The 17,085-nt window shown below is 34.3% G+C and overlaps 1 protein-coding gene across 4 annotated transcripts in view; it reads left to right on the forward strand.

Annotated features, from left to right (window-relative positions):
* FUT8 (fucosyltransferase 8) overlaps positions 1-12,421 on the forward strand; it is a 97,837-nt gene extending 85,416 nt beyond the window's left edge. For all 4 annotated transcript variants that reach the window (XM_064714476.1, XM_064714475.1, XM_064714478.1 and 1 more), the window contains 4 exons: positions 2,106-2,352; positions 3,505-3,681; positions 7,546-7,696; positions 11,447-12,421. In XM_064714476.1, coding sequence (XP_064570546.1) covers positions 2,106-2,352; positions 3,505-3,681; positions 7,546-7,696; positions 11,447-11,764 — 893 coding nt within the window. In that variant the 3' untranslated portion in view covers positions 11,765-12,421. The remainder of the gene's footprint in view (positions 1-2,105; positions 2,353-3,504; positions 3,682-7,545; positions 7,697-11,446) is intronic.
* The last annotated feature ends 4,664 nt before the right edge of the window (positions 12,422-17,085 follow it).

Genomic DNA, 17,085 nt, shown 5'->3' on the forward strand with positions numbered 1-17,085 from the left:
AATGTAGTTTGCTATATATGCTGAGAGCTTTTGTAGTTCTTCCTGGCTAATCTCTTTTTCTTCAAAACCTTAGGACAGCCTATGGAAATTTTTAGAAGCATGCTCATCCATTAAATAGGATGGAACAATGTATTGAGTGCTTTTCAGGGTAGGAATGTCAAATAGTAGGTCAGATTGCTCAAGCAGCTTTATCAATAGCAAAACTTTACAAATTACTCTTTACAGACCAACACATTTATTCAGTCACAGAACAAAGTTTTAAAGCTTGTCAGTGATGCTGTACTTAATAAAAATCTACCTTTTATATGCAGATTTTCATTACCTGCTTTTTTCCCCTCAAAAGGTTTGCAGCAAACTTCCTTCTCTAACTTAAGACTGAAGTCTTTTCTTTCTTCTCTTGGCTAAGACTGCTATTGTTTTATTTGCCACCCTGTTTCTTCTCCCATTCTCAGCTGAGGGGAAAAATGTAATGGAACCTCAAGCACTCTTTCATACCATTCCCAAGCTAAACATTTATTATCTAAACTTTTGCCTGATACTTCACATGTGCACCACATTTAGCACTTCCCTGGCTTCATGCTCCTTTTCTTTATTGCAGCTTTCTGAAGACATGCTAATAAAGTATTATCCATCATATTATAAGAAGATTTAAATGCTCAATATTTTTGCTGAATTTATGAACTTTTATTGAATATTTTCCTGTGACTGTGATTTAATAGATGGTAAAAAAATGAACTGGCTTCTTGAATTAAAAAGAATCATCCATACCTGTAGTATAGGAAATTCTTCTAAAGAATCCCTTAGAGTGATGGTGTACAGTGGTAAAATACTGACATACCGATACATCTTAGAAGATAGATTTCCAAATGTGGTAAAAATGAATTGAAAATATACCTGAGCATAACAAACATTCCTTATTTAAATAACTATATCTCAGAGAGTTACTGCAGCATTTTGACTTGTCTTGCAAAAGTGTTGTAACATTTTGAATCTTTAACTGTTCTTAAACTCATTATTCCTTCCTTGAATTGATTTTTTTCAGCATTAAGATTTATTTGGTCATCAAAAGTTATATGAGTTTGACTTGCTTATATTTAAAGCAGTTTTTTTTTTCCTGGTTGGTGAGCACTAAAGAGAGAACTAACCGCCTTTGCCAGTAAATACTACAGATAATGGAAACATTATTTTGGAGGAAATGAGCATACTAGAAATATTAGCTAAAATGTTCAGTGCTTTAAAAATGTAATTTTTTTAATGTTGCCATGTATTATAATTTATTTCAGTATATGAACGTAGCTTTGAATTACCAGTTATGTAGACAGTTGTGTTTGTGTAATTTTTAAAAACTATTAAAATATGTTTGGTGGCTATTTAGCCTTGAATTAAAATCCCATCTAAATCATCTGTATGTTCTACTGTAGTTAATATTTAATACATAACAAATTCTTACCTGTAGGTACATCACATGCTTATACAGTGCCCGTGTTTTCCGTGGTCTATTTAAGTTACTACTTCATAGTTTAAGTTCTTGAGGAAAGGAATTGTCTTTCTCCTCTGCTAACAACAGAATAGCTAATTCAGTGGTTATATGTTATCTGAAATTTACTGGGAGGAGTCACTGAACAAAAATATTTACTGAATAAAAGGGAGTCAAAATAGCAGCAGAGCTGTTTTTATTTTTTTAACTATTTCCTATGCCTTAAAATGTTTAATTTTTAAAGAAGTAACTGAATTTTAGACATTTTAGATAACCAGATAAGCCTTTGCACACAGTAATGGTATAGATGTATATAAGAATGTATCACTATATAAGCAGGAATACATTTTATATTTTATTAACTACCAGCTGCTAAGAATTCAAGAACCTTCAGTTTTGTTCTATTTGAGGTCATTGTTAGATCCAGCTCGTATATAAATCTCGTTTAAAATTATGATTTTTATTAGATTTGTTAATGCTGTTTTTGAAAAAGTAGAGCAAGGTTTAGGTAGTCTTTTTGAAATTGAAGATACAGGTGAATTGATATGTTTGGGATATTATTTGCCAGTGGTAAAGCTTATGAATAAAGTAAAGTACTTGACTCATCTTAGTATGTATTTTAAAACAGGTGAGACTAATGATAAGGATGTTCAGGTGGTGGAACTTCCCATTGTTGACAGCTTACACCCACGGCCACCCTATTTGCCCTTGGCTGTCCCTGAAGACTTGGCTGATAGACTAATTCGTGTACACGGGGATCCTGCAGTGTGGTGGGTCTCACAGTTTGTGAAATACTTGATTCGTCCACAGCCTTGGCTAGAAAAGGAAATAGAGGAAGCCACAAGGAAACTTGGTTTCAAACATCCAGTGATCGGGTGGGTATTTAGTTTTCTTTTTAACTATCTGTCCTTTAATACGTGTATGTAATGATTCCTGTTCAGGAAAAAATTGTTTTATGATGATAATCAGAGTCTCTAAGTATTTTGTGGGGAGAGAAGGTGATTTCTAGATGAAGCTCTTCTTTTTTAGCTGTGCGTAAAACAAGTTGATTACAAGTACTTCTTCAGCACACTTGTATACCTGCTGTTGGACAGATATGTAAAAGGCAGCTCAACAGAAGGTTTTTTAACATGTCCTTCCACATCTGGTAATACAGAATTTCCTTAATGTAATTGCCTTACAGCTTGTATTCCAGGCACTTTACTGTCTGTGTCTTCTTTCCAGGGCCTGTAGCTTTTACATTGAGAGAAAAAAGGTTAAGCCTATAATTTACATGCCACAATTCACAACTAATTTTATCACTGGCTACATATGAACATGCTATATGCCATTCCCTTCCCTGCTGTTGTTTTTGCAGTTGTTGTTTCCCAGCTATAATGATGAATTGGAAAGGCCTGTGTGGGGAGATATGGGGAGAAGGAGGAAGAGCAGTAAAAAGCAGCTTGTGGGAGAAAGGTTTTTCCATCATGTAGTCTGAAAAATGCTGCTGCTGTGCTGGAGTCTTTTTCCTTTGCCAGAATTTCCGTCAATCCTTAAACTTTCTTTATCTAGGAGTACACAGTAGGTTGTCCAAATGTTAGTTGGCTTTTGACCTTGAGCCAGTGGGCACCTCACTGCTGGTGTGTCTGGAGACTTGTTACATTTCAAGGAGGTCAAAAAAATGCATTTGTAACTACCTTAATTCAGACTATGCATTATACGAGGCAAATATTCCTATTTTCCTTTTCACCTGTATCGATCAGGCATTATCTATCTTCAGCAGATAACCTTGTGTTCGAAAGCAATGCCACCTTATATGCTATAATTCAATGTCTTTCATTCCTTTCTTTCAGTTACCCTTTGCCTTCCTTGTCAGATTATTATATTTCTTTTGAGAACAGACTGACTTCATATTGTCAGTGTGTCATGATGGACATGGATGAGTTTTAATCCTTCATTATTTTATGTATTCATTCAATCTAAAATTTCATTTGCTGAAGTATATGTAGTGTTAATAAATGTAATTCCTAGATTTTCCCCTTTTCCAGTGTTCACGTCCGAAGGACAGACAAGGTGGGGACCGAGGCAGCGTTTCACCCCATTGAAGAGTACATGGTGCACGTGGAGGAGCGCTTTGAGCTTCTTGCTCGCAGGATGCACGTGGATAAAAAAAGAGTGTATTTGGCTACAGATGACCCTTCCTTGTTGCAAGAGGCAAAATCAAAGTAAGATGAATTATGTTTATATTACAGTTCCTTCCGTCCAGTTAGCTTTACAGTTTCTGACTATTGTGCACCACAAGTTTTAGTATAATATTTTTTAATCCTTTATCCAGTTAAGACTGCATTTAATTTTCCAGTGATTTTGATTTTTCTCTCAGATATGCTTTTTTGGGATTTTTTTCCTCCCAAGTATGCTTTTCAAAGCTTAATGTTAAAAATCTGGAAGTGTTGAGCAAGATACCTGTGACTATGTAAAAACAAATCAATGCTGTAGAATAGAGGTAAATAAAAATAATATATACATAAACAATAGAAAATATAAGTAATAAACACACAGCACTTATTATTGAACATACATATTGAAAAGAAACTACTTAGAAATATTGTAAAGCCTGGTTAATATATTAAGAAGTATATAAAACCTGTCCAAAAAATGTGAGCATTTGCCAGAGGAATTTTTTTAAGTGGGTTGAAAAGCTTATGATGCAGCTCTTCCCTCTTCAGAAGGACTTCTGTAGTGATAACATAGAAGACTTGCATCTACATGTTGAATAATTTTGTCCTTAAATATAGGGATTCACAACTTCTTACAGTGTCTTTGTCCCTTTTTTTTTTGTCCCTCTATCCTCTTCTAGCTCTCTAGAACATGGATACACAGTAAACATTCATTTACTCCTAGATGGCCTGTATTTCCTTGTAAATTAATACTTCTAATTAATTGATTAATACTTTCTAAAATCAAAGCAACTCAGTAGTGGCAAATTTTTGAACTGTTCTGTTCCTGGTGACATTTTTGGAAAAATATGTAAGATAACATACCATATAATAGATTTTCTTTGGCATATGCAAGGCAAGCAGAAAATGTTATTTTGTAGTAGAATAATTTTCTACAGCATTGAAAACCTGTCTACTTCCACTGTGCTATTTCTGTTTTTCTTTCATATTTATTAAAGGCTGCTGTTTAAAATGATGATGTTTTGTGAAAACTAAATGAACATACTCAACTCCAGATGATGGCAACCTAATCCTTTTTTGTATGTGTAAAGGCAAGAATAATAATAGAAACAATTATAGCATTTAAAGTGCAAATCGAAACAATGAAAAGAGACGGGTAATCCAAAATTGAGGTTATAATATTTAATTCATTATATTGTCCTAAATAACTTTAAGGACTGTTTGTAACATGACAGAATTCAATATTGATGTAACAATCTTAGTTATGCATTTTTATTTATTTTTGTTTAATTTTCAAGCCTTAGCATTCTTTGTGAATAGTAATGAGATGCTCTACCTGTGTAAACATATAATCTCAAGTTTTTAATAGCAGCAAAAACTAATTGTAACCTATTCAGTAAAACAATACTGAATTTTATTAAGAATTACAGCTCAAGTTCATTCCAAATCACTATTATACTTTAATTTGGATGATACAGCTCATTAATATAGCGTTAATTTTATGTTTTCTTTATAAAAGGCATACAATCTGTAAGTATTGAAGAATTTTTTGTGTGTTACTGCTGGGTTTCCAGGTCACAGCTTACACTAAAACATCATTTCCTACGTTGCTTGCACCCTACTGTTGCTTGCAGCTTCAGATGCCTTGAGTAGAAGGCATTTGAAACTTCCTGTGATTTCACAGAAGGCAGGGTGCAATTTGATGTTTGGGCATTTAATAGCATCTGAAGGCAGGTTAAGGTCATGTTTTGGCAGCAAAGAAGCTTTTCTTTCTCTTCTTGTGAAATCAACTATAAATTGGTTTACACTTCTGACAAAAATGTTCTAGTCACATTGAACTACCAAGCTTTGATAGAAACAGCTGTCACATTGCAGTAGCTTATGTTGCATTCATTATTTTGTGCAATAATATCAGTAAGTCCTAGGTACTGTATCTCTCTACAAGAGAGTGACTGGCTGTCAAACAGCGTTGGCATTTAAGTAAAGAAAATTTAGCCAACATTCACATGAATAGGCATGTTGTTTCTAGCAAGAGTAGTATTTAAACTAATCATAGTCATAAAACCAGAAATGTTTTGACTTAAATTTCAGAAACTTCCCTTGCAGACAGATGTCTACCAACTGCAAGTACAGTAGTAAAGATAGTGCAGTCACTACCACCAGTTTGTAGAGTGTTTGTGTGTGTTTCCAAAAGAAGGAAAGAGGTGATATATTTTCAGAATTAGGATCATGTAGAACAATTTTAGTAGAGAGTAGCAGGGTTGAGAGTTCAACAACTGTAATGATCAGGGGATTAAAGAATTTGACAGCTTCTGGTAAGCAGAGGTCGTGGTATTTATCTTGGATAAGTGATGTGTTAGGGATGGTGTAAATTGCTTTTTCTTTGGCTGATTTAATCGTTTTCACATGCAAATTTTTGAATGTCTAGTACATGTATTTTTAGTCCATAATACTCTTACACTATCTTCACTCCTTAAGGTATTCAAAATAATACAGATTATATACACACATTCTTAAAGAGACCATAGTTAATATATTTCTGGTTTGTATATGAACCTATTTAGGTATCGTTCTTTAATACATGAGCACAAAAATTCAACAAATCGCATTCTTCTCTCCTGAATGTTTTCCTGTAAAGTCATCTGTATTTTCTTTTTTCTCCTTTTTTTACTGTTTATTTACTTCCACAATAGCAGGTTAATATCTTTTCTCCCGTTCTACTATGTGCAGTTTGGCTAACCCTCCCCATCCCCCAAGTTATAGTATGCCTGACATACAGAATTCAGCAGTGCTTCAAAGTACTAGAACTTAATGAACAGCTCATATATTTTCCAACTTTTTTTAGAGCAAGACCTGAGAAAACACATTATTTCTTACTCAATCTGCTTACACATATACTCACAATATTCTTTCAGAGGGAAGAAAATTTTCAGTGCCTGTTCTGGACACCTGCACAGGCCTACCAGTTGAGAACAGGAGCCTGGGGCTCACCTTGATTTGCACCTGCAGTGATAAGCTGTAGTTACACAATGATCAGCTTCTGAAACCAATGGAAACTCGAAACAGTCCTATAACTGTGCTTGATTTGTACCCTCCTCTGAGGCTGTTAAGTGCAGGGAGGAAAGATTTTTAACTCTCTCTCTCTCTTCCCTGCCTTCTTTTTATTTCTCGTTTTCCTGTTCCCATAAGAGCAGAAAAAAGAAAAAGGATTTTTAAAAATTTTTAAGTCATTGTTACATGAGAAAATATTTTATTTTAATATGATATAAACTAAGGTTTCATATTTTTTAAAAAAAACTTTTTGAATTACAGTAGTACTGATGTTTTTTGTAATAAGTAAAGAAATGTGTATTGCTGTGGAATTTTACATCTATTTCCTTATGACCATTGCAAAATTTGTTCTGCACATGGCCTTAAGAACTGTGAAAGACTTTTTTATTCTTTTCATTTGTTTACATGCATTTATTTAATATGTCCCTTTCACAGGTGACTGGGTTTTTTTGCAGTGTCCCAATCAGTATCTAGTAGTATGGTAGTAAGTGTAGCCTAATAAGGTCAGAATCCCATATCCTGTTTAGCAGTAGAGAAAACTTAGTGGTCTGAGTATATTTCATCTAAAATCAGCATCATTTGCAGAATGTGGTATATACTTCCTACTGTGTCTTTCGCTTCAACTTTGTTATATATCTGACAGATGTACAGAATCTTTTTGTTTATTTTTTCTTGATAAAGAGAGGGCATGCTTGGAGGCAGCAGTGACCTTCTAGAGGGTTCAGCAAAATTGTAATTAATTTCCTGTAAAGCAGAGACTCACCTAAAATGAATTAACAACTCTATCTTGCAGCAAAAGTAATGCTTCTTAAAAAAAATAAACAGAACAATTCTATTAACTGTGTATTGTATTTTTCACAGGTATCCAAATTATGAATTTATCAGTGATAACTCCATATCCTGGTCAGCAGGACTCCATAACCGATACACTGAAAACTCCCTAAGAGGAGTCATTCTGGATATTCACTTCTTGTCTCAGGCAGACTTCCTGGTCTGTACATTTTCATCCCAGGTAATGTGCAATGCAGACACAGTGTTGATTATATGTACCAGTTCTAAATCTTAGTTTTCTTCATGCTTCTCTTTATAAAAAATTGTTTTAAGATGAAAAGAACAGCAAAAAGTTACCAAGTTGACGTGGCTAATGTGCTGATCCACCTAATTCACATATGGCGAGACATTATTTATATCTGATTAAATATTTTTTACTTGCTGTTGTTATGCTCTTAGGTGACAGAATCACACATGATTGTACTGTTAGATGGAAGTGGACACTAAACTCAAAAGTTAAAATTCACTTAAAAACTAAATGTTTTCCACAGCCTCAAATGTAAATTTTCTGCTGCACTGTAATGACAAATAGAAACAAGTGCATATTAATATTAATATATGGTCGATACAGTGATATATTGACCTTGACATATTAAGAAGACAACAAGAAGACAGCAAAACTACAAAAAGTATAGAAAAGCCTCTTATCCTTCCATCATGCTTATGCATACATTTTATTTACCATTCACCACATGCTGTAGGAGAGAATGACATTTTATAGCATATTTAGAAGGTTATTAATACAGGCTGTTTCAGACCAAGGACCTGAGTAAAATCCAAAGTAAAAATTCTCACTAAGAAGAGCTGTGAGGAGCCGTCCTGTTTAATAATAATGTTTGATTTAGCTGAAGCACATCCACTGAATGCATATCATAGAGAAAGAAACAAAACCTACAGCGGTATGACTTGAGTGCCACGCATGCATTGCTGTAGAGACAGTTCATAGTCTGAAGGAAGAATTATGTAGTCTTGGATAAAGACTTAATGAAAAATCTGTAACATTTTCTGCTATTGTTAATATTCAGAGAGCTGTGTTAAAAGTGATAAATATTTGCTTCAAGTGAAACTCTGGGTGTAAACATAGTTTAAATGTAGCCACAAATGGTTTGGCCAGAATATATTGTAATTGAATTTTAAGTGTTAAAGAATGAATATGTGTTTAAAATTCATCAACACAGTTAAGGTGATACAGGTTGGTCAGGACCTCTGGAGGGCGCCTGACCAAACCCCCTTTGAGGTTATGGTGCCTTTGAGCACAACTCTCATTCTATTTCACCATGCATTTGACAGTAGGCTTTTCTATTGGATAACATATATGATTTTCTAGAGTTGCAGAAAGTTCTACTGAAGAATAGGAGATCCAGTATTAGGGTGTTGCTGTCAATAGCTGTACTGTGAATTTGGTCCAGTAATTAATTTATTCTAGGCAATTTATTGTGCTGTAATAACTCAAACTCCTTAAAAATAATTTAATACAATTTTTCTGGGCATGCAACATTGTGGATCTCTACAGAATCTTCATATATTGGGCTTTTCTAAGGTCTGTTGCAAGTTTTCCCACTATTCATAAAGTTTTCTTTTAAGGGGTTTTAAGTTTGATTCTCTTATCTTTAACATTTGAATTGCTTTCCCTGTCCTTTCATCAATTAAATAAACAATTTGATATTTACTTTGGCATTCAAGGTAAGCAAAATAAGGCAGTTAATGACTATCTTTTGGCCAATAAGTGAGAAGAAAAAGTAAGGTTAAAAATGTATTCTTATTTATTTCTATTGTGATTTTGGACTTTCTCATTAATTGATTCTATGCTGACTTTGTTTTCTGTTTTTCCAAAAAGACTCTGAACTTGTTAACAGAGGTATTAAGAGAAAATGATGCTCTATGTGAATAGAATCAGGAATTCCCTTGTATGAGTTATAAACTAATTAACAAAAATTAATTATCTAAAAGAACATTGGTAGAAATTGAAGAATAGGTATTTCCTTAAAATACTGTTGTTAAAGAATTGGTCCTCTCATGTAATGGGGAGTCAAGGGAAGCAACCTACCTTGGCACTACACTTCAGCAACGTCACATTAATTGAATAGATTGATTTAATTTTATAGGAAAACCACATGGGAGTTACACAAATCATAACACAGCAGGAGAGTTAAGATTACACATTAGAAGAAAGATTTTTTTTTTTTTGGTCTCTTCGTTTTTCATTAAGTCTTCATGAAGTCATAGCTTCCTCTGACTGATATAACTTGTTTTCCTTCCAGAATTTATTAGTCTTTGTTTTTTTCATTGTACAGGTAAGTATACAGGCTGCAGAACATGGGATCTGGGAATGAAAAATGGGGGGCTGGTTTCAGCTGTATTTCTGCATGTGGATGTTTTGCCTGCTGTCCTCACAGTTTACAGTTTAGTCATCCAGGTTTGGTGCTACAAAGAAAAACAATTGCTGAGCAAAGGTGTTGAATATTTTGTGTCAGATATGCACAACACACTTGCTTAAAGCATTTCTACTGAAAAGATTTTAAATCTTTATAGTGTGTATTATGTATGTCTCTTCCTGGGGTGCACACACATGCAGATAACAAAACAAATACAGTCACAGAAGCTATAAAATAAATAGCCTTTTGCAAATATATGGGTAATCAAACTTGTTTTTATATTATGATGTGTAACAGGTACTTTGAAATAATTAACTTCAGTCTGATCTTCTGAAAGGTACTTCTGAAAAGTTTTTTTAAAGTTCAGATGCAGAGGGATAAAAGGAAATCTATTACATTTTTAAAGCAAATGCCTCTCTCAAAGGAGCTAAGAAAGTACAAATATGTCTCATATGAGCGATCAAAGTTCTATTCACTGTATCTTCAAAGGCACAAAATAAAAGTAAAATCAAACTTTACTATATTAACATAGACTGAAAATTATGAAAAAGCTGAAATGCTGCTTTGTATTGGAGAAATCTGCTGTATTGTTAATCAGCCTTTATCAAACTTACGTGAAGTTAGAGAAAAGATATGGTAATGCAGGTCAGAAACCAGAAAACCAACAGCAGCCAAGTCTGACACCTGACAGAGAAGAGCCTTCTAGCCAGCTGTTGAAAAAGCTTTTTTAATATAGTGGTATGCTTGTATGTTTCTGGCAACTCTGAGAAATACAATGTAATTCTGATGTGGGAACATGTGTTCTGTCTGATGAAAATTCCCTTCATAAGATGGGTTACAATGACAAGTAAAAATGCATCTTCCCACCGAAGATGACAATGTAATAATTGTCTTCATGGAATTAATTTCATTTATTTGTCTTCTAAGTTGCCAGCAATTCTATCACTGTTCTAATAGAAACAGCATTTTAAAGCCTTGGACTTATGGAACTCTTTGGTTGTGAAAATTTGAACTTCCTTTAGAAAAGTAAATGCAAGGCCTTATTATTGCAGGATAAATTTAAATGTAAATTCTAAAGGTTCAAAGGGAAGTAAAATGCAATTTTTAGTGGTTATAGTAGAAAAAGAAAACTTGCTTTTACATTTGATTGGCTACACATCATTAATTTTAAAAAGCAGAGTTACTAGTGTCCATATAGATGCTTTAATTTTAAACTGAATAGTAGATGATACTAATTATTTATCTATCTATTTATTTATTTGTTAGTTTGCTTACCAAATCTGATCACCAGAGGCCAATTAAGATTCTGCAAAATTTCATGCTTTTTAGTAGCAAATATGCAGGAATTCAGTAGAGTTTTTTTTGTTTGGTTTCTCTTGTTTTTTTATTTTTTGGGGGGCTATTTTTGTTGGTTGGTTGATTAGTTGTTTTTTTTTTTAAACCCAGACATTCCAGATCCTGATATTCTTGGGAAATATTACTATACATTAGTTGTTGATTTCTGTGGTATATTTCAGTCACACACAATATTAATGACTTCTGTTTTTATTTCTAAGGTTTGTCGAGTTGCCTATGAAATTATGCAGACGTTGCATCCAGATGCTTCGGCATATTTCCATTCTTTGGATGATATCTACTACTTTGGGGGACAGAATGCTCACAACCAGATTGCTATTTATGCTCATCATCCACGAACTGCTGATGAAATTCCTATGGAACCTGGAGATATAATTGGAGTAGCTGGAAACCACTGGGATGGTTATTCAAAAGGCATCAATAGGAAATTAGGAAGAACAGGCCTGTACCCATCCTATAAAGTTAAGGAGAAAATCGAGACAGTCAAGTATCCTACATACCCGGAGGCTGACAAGTAGATTAAAAGGAAGACATTCAGCAATTATTATAAAAAACTCAGTTTTGATTGGTTCAAACCAGTCAACAACGCACTAACTATTGGTTTCTATGGGATTTGAATTTGCATTTTATCATGCGATTAAAATCAAAGCCTTTGCAATGAAACTGGACAAGAAGCTGAGAACAAGTGGATGGGCTATTGTCTGAACTTACTCTTAAACATTTTTGTTATATGCACTCTCACACATGCACACACAAACCACGTACAGCAGGAAAACTGTTGTTTTATACTTCTTGTCTCTTTTCAGGAGTTGTCCCGGTCATTAGTCTTATGTGAGCTTTGGGCTCTCTTCTCCGCCATTAATTGACAATAATGTTCAGACTTATAACACTGCCACATTGTGTAATTTGAGTGACATGAACATATTTTGTATGTGCAAAATTTGAAACATGGTGCCTATATTTGAAAAGTTTGTGACCTTTTTAGAAGAGCCATGCCTGTTTCACAATGGGCAAGAGTCCACTTTCATCTGGTGTTACTGTGACCACTGAACTTGCTTCAAACAAGAGATTCAGATTTCAGACTAGATTTCTTTACAAGTTTGGGATTTTTTTTAGCATTCCATTGATTACTTCTCATCATTAATAAAATAAAGGTTACATTCAACAATCAAGTAGTCACTGTCTCTTAGGAGCTTTTGTAAACAATGCCATGAACAGATTCTTTATTACTGGTAATTTCTGGACATTGCCTTCGATTGAAAAAAACAACAACACAAAATCCACAAAAGAAGGAAAAGATATTCGGAGTTTCATTGAATTTTAAAACACTTGTGTAGTACAGCAGTTGCGTAGGGCACAGCGCGGCTCAGCTTTGTGGACAGTCAGTAACAGCAGGATTATTTCAGTGGCTGAATTGCTTACATTTACCCTCTGACACTATTTTCTTACCTTTTCTGTTTCTCTTCTGAAAATAATTCAGGGTTTAGGGTATTATGGATGGCCACTTAGCATTTTGGCATTGAATATAATTACTTTTAAGTAAGATACTTCAGGTTATCCCCTTTATAGAACCTGTCAGTCTGGACTACTTTAAAAAAATCTAACAGCTTACCCAAAAATAGTAGGTTACAAGAAAATATACAAGGATGAAGTTTTATGCATGTTGTAAGATTATTGGTACTTCTTAGTGTTTTGAAGTCTCATGCCAGTCAGCTCTCATTAAGAAAAGAGATAATTTATAAAATAATTTTACAAATAAATTCATAGATTTGATGGTTGTATATATAGATGCATATAATATGTAAGATGACAAGAGATTGTTTCCAAATAAAAAGAATATTTAAAGGCATTTTATAGCTTCTAGTGCAATCCAGTTTGGATTACTGTAGAGCAGAAAATGTTTACTGTTCAGAGGCTGAGGAAATGCCATATGAGCAAAGGTTAAAACAGCATGGCTAGTTGACCTTAGCAAAGCAAAAATATGCTTAATTATGTTTATGAATAGACCAAGGACAGTGTTTACATAGCGAATGGGTGCACTTGACCATAAATAAATTTTAGGCTGAAAACTAAAAGGAAATTCTGGAAATGTTCTGTTCAGCAGCAGGCTTCCAATTGAAATAGTGCTGAGATGGAACTGGATTGGTATGTAAAGGAATTACAAAGTAGTACTTTCTGACATTACTTCCAGGACCAATCCTGTAGATCCCTTCCAGTAATATGTCCCTCAACTAAAAAATTATTTTGCATCTTGAAAAAGAACAACAAAATCAAAGTTGAAAACTCTAGCGGAAAAAATATACATTTACCATATTTTTAAATAGACATATCAGCGAAAATGAACTAAGATACCAAATGAGATATAAAGACTGATTAAAAGATAATGGAAAGTTAGTAAGAGCAGCCAAAAGTGCTAAAGATGAATTTTTGCAACAAAAGATGCCTAGAGGCAACTGGAGTTTCTATATTTGGGAACTGGTAAGGAAACAGCTTTATGTAAGTTTCCTGTCTAAGTGAGAGTGTTAAATTTTCCACTTATTCAGGCAAATGCATATTTCAGAGGTACAAATGTAGGATAAATGATTTTTTTTTAACTTTTTTTGAGTTGTACATATAAAGCTACTGCTACTTTCCTTTTCAACTTGAAAAAAATAGAAACCCATTTCTAGAACTTTTTTTCCTCAGCAATTAGGTCAAGGCTTTTTTTTTTTTAATAGTTTAATTGTTTTTCCACAAATACTACATTAGCTAATTGGTATAGATTTATAGATTTTGAAAATTTTTTATTTTTTAAGCTATTTACTTACAGCTTCAGAGCCCATCATTTCTAGCTCATTTCTTAGAGTGTGATTCAGAAACAGTATTCATAAATAAATTATCACTAAAGTTTTCCTGTAGTTAGGTAACTCAGTTAAAAATGCAATGAAATAAGATAAATAACAGAATATCTAAGATGAGCCCAAAGGCAAAAGCAGGTGTGGTAATGAGAGAACTGAAAACACTGATGTTGTAGAAGCTGTGCCTATATAATGTGGCAATTCCTCAGCAGACTGTATCTGACAAAACATTGGCAAGGTACACATACCTCCTTACATATTCTACGTACCTAATGAATTATTAGGTCATCATCTTTGAGAAAATGATCATGAAATTATACAAAGTTACAGCATCACTGTTAATAATTCAAAAATGTACTAATGTAGATGCTATGATCTTATTCCCCAGGGTCATATGATCCTCTAGTGCGCAAAGTGCAGTACTTCTCAGAGGAAGAAATCTAGCAATACCCTGCTTGCTGGATGCATGTTTCTAGAGATTTGTTTCCTTTAAGACTACCAATTAGTTATATTTTGGAATCCTGGGACATTGGTACATTAAAACTGATTTTGTTTTATATTAAACAAAATGAATATTTGAGACTTTATTCTCGCTGTACAGTGGGGTCCAGGTAATATAGAAGGATCGATGGGTATGTGGAAAAGAGACCCCTCAGATTTTATTGTAGCTCACAGAAAAGTGAAATAATAGGAAATAAAATTTTGTCTTGAATACCTGGAGAAAGCTGAATCTTTTGAAGGCTATGAACTCATTAAGTTACTAGCCAGAATGCTTGTGAGGAAGCAAGCATACATCATGTTTCTTCTGTTTACCTTCTAGCCCTGCACCAATCCAGTCTTGTAATTTTTGCTGCATACCAAACCACCTTCTCTGATACCCATAAAACAACAAACCTTCATACCCCCTTGAACAGCTACTGTTTAATTAAATTTTTTCTCTTTAAGAAACTTTGGTGCGTGTGTGTGTATGCATGTTGCATACATAAGACCCAATATGAGCAGCGCTCTGGCGTTCCTCGCTATTTTACGTTATCACTGTCACATTCTCCGTAAAAACGTACTTGCCAGGTAAATGTAGTCTTTGGAAACTTCATATTCTACATGCTGCTTAGAAGCTAAGAAATTTATTTTGCGTGATTCAGTTACCTGGTCTTCTGTGATATTGCTGTACCACCGACCTCAGTTCCTGATTTTCAGGCCAGGCCACAGTCAGATGCATGGGATTTATAGGCTTTCTCTGCCAACATCCTGCCCATGTGCCCTGCTGAGTATTATGGGTTTGTTCAAAAAGGATGATGTTTTATTTCAAAGTTTTTACATATTTTTAAATGTTTGCCTTGTTCACATTCAGATAAGTCTTTTGTCTAACCCTTCTATCACTGAATTTTAAGAAAACTTTAGGGAAATCAGATTTTTCTCCTTTACCAATTTTCTGAAAGGGGATCTGGTGATACCTTTTTTTAACAGAGAGATAGTCACAATGCAGATGTTTCCTTCATAATAGGTTTTATGTTTCTTTGGTTTGCAATTATAAAGTAAGGGTCTTCTGAGCTAGGAACATAATAGAAAATAAGTGGATAATTTTCATGACAAATTCTTGATAGAGGGAGGGAGATTTTTCTTCCTGCCAGTGGAATAGCACCTACCATTTGGAACATTTTCATAACAGTGAATTGAACTTGGTTTTTCCAGGTCATTAGCTTCTTCAGAATGTAATCTCTGATGTGACTGAGGAACCCAGATAAAAATAATTTGCTTAGTTTGGGAAATGGGAAGGAGCGAGAGTCTAAACATGATATTGTGCTTTTAATATGAGTTGCTACATCATCTTATAAAGCCACAAATAGACATTTCTGTACTGGGTTAAGCACCTCTGGTAGTGAAATCATACACAGAATTTGCAACCCTTCTGATTTTGCCTGATACCAGTCTGAGTTTTGTATAAACATCATGGTCATACTCTGATTATTGGTTGTTAATATCCTACAGTTTCATTCCTCTTTTGGTGGCATGGGAACAGGTTGTCAAGGGGCTCAAAAGGTTGTTTGGTTTTCTTATTGTATGGAATTAAAAGTACACTTAAAGCTCACTTAAATTCTGCTTCTCTAAGGCACCCCTAGAATTGTAATTGTAGTCTCTAGACTTTTGTCAAGGTTCTCCCTATCTACCTGCAAGCTTACCTGGAGCAAGACTGGAACAAAGAAAGTAATTTATAAATATGAAATGAATACAGGTTGTGTTTGACTTCATAATATCCTGTTCATTTCTTAAAAGCATGAAATGTGGCATTGCATGATACAAATAAGAGGCTAGTATAAGATTCCCAAGTCTGTGAAAGAGCTGCTTGTCTGCTTGCTTGCATTACTGGTTGCATTCACTGTGTACAAGATTATTTAGGAATCCAGGTATGTGGGGCAGAGGTCTTTCAGCATTACTACTGAATGTTTAGGTCTTTCAGCATTACTACTGAATCCCTTCCACTGATGTTTGCTGGTCTTTAGCCCTTTCGGTACTGTGCACAGACAATGCTGGTGATATTTGTTATTCACTGGAATCCCTTTATTTTTTTATGCTTGTTTCCTTTGACTCAGCTTGTCAACAGAATCCTATTGCCACTGCAGTTCAAACAAGTTTGGATTGATGCAAAGGCGTGTCAGTTGTTTGCACAAAAATGTCTTTGCCATTGCTCAGAATTAACGTCACACTCAGGCTGGCTCCTTGCAAGGTGCTGTTGGGGGAAGGACCATCTCCACTATACTTTACATGTTTTGTAGCTGCTGCCAGTACAGGTTCATGGTTTTACTTTCAGTTTTGCATGATTTTTCCACTTTATCCAGACTCAAGGTTTTGTTTAGTATATTTATGAAGCGTTTTCTGGAGGTGATGAAGTCCCAAATATGCTACATTTTCTTCAAGAAATATAACAGACCTCATCCTATTACCTCTTAACTGTCTTAAAGACATGCTATAGTTGTACCATTTTAGTAGAAGCAGCTAGATTG

This window comes from Zonotrichia leucophrys, chromosome 5, assembly GCF_028769735.1.
Source record: "Zonotrichia leucophrys gambelii isolate GWCS_2022_RI chromosome 5, RI_Zleu_2.0, whole genome shotgun sequence".
In the NCBI taxonomy this organism is placed as follows: domain Eukaryota; kingdom Metazoa; phylum Chordata; class Aves; order Passeriformes; family Passerellidae; genus Zonotrichia; species Zonotrichia leucophrys.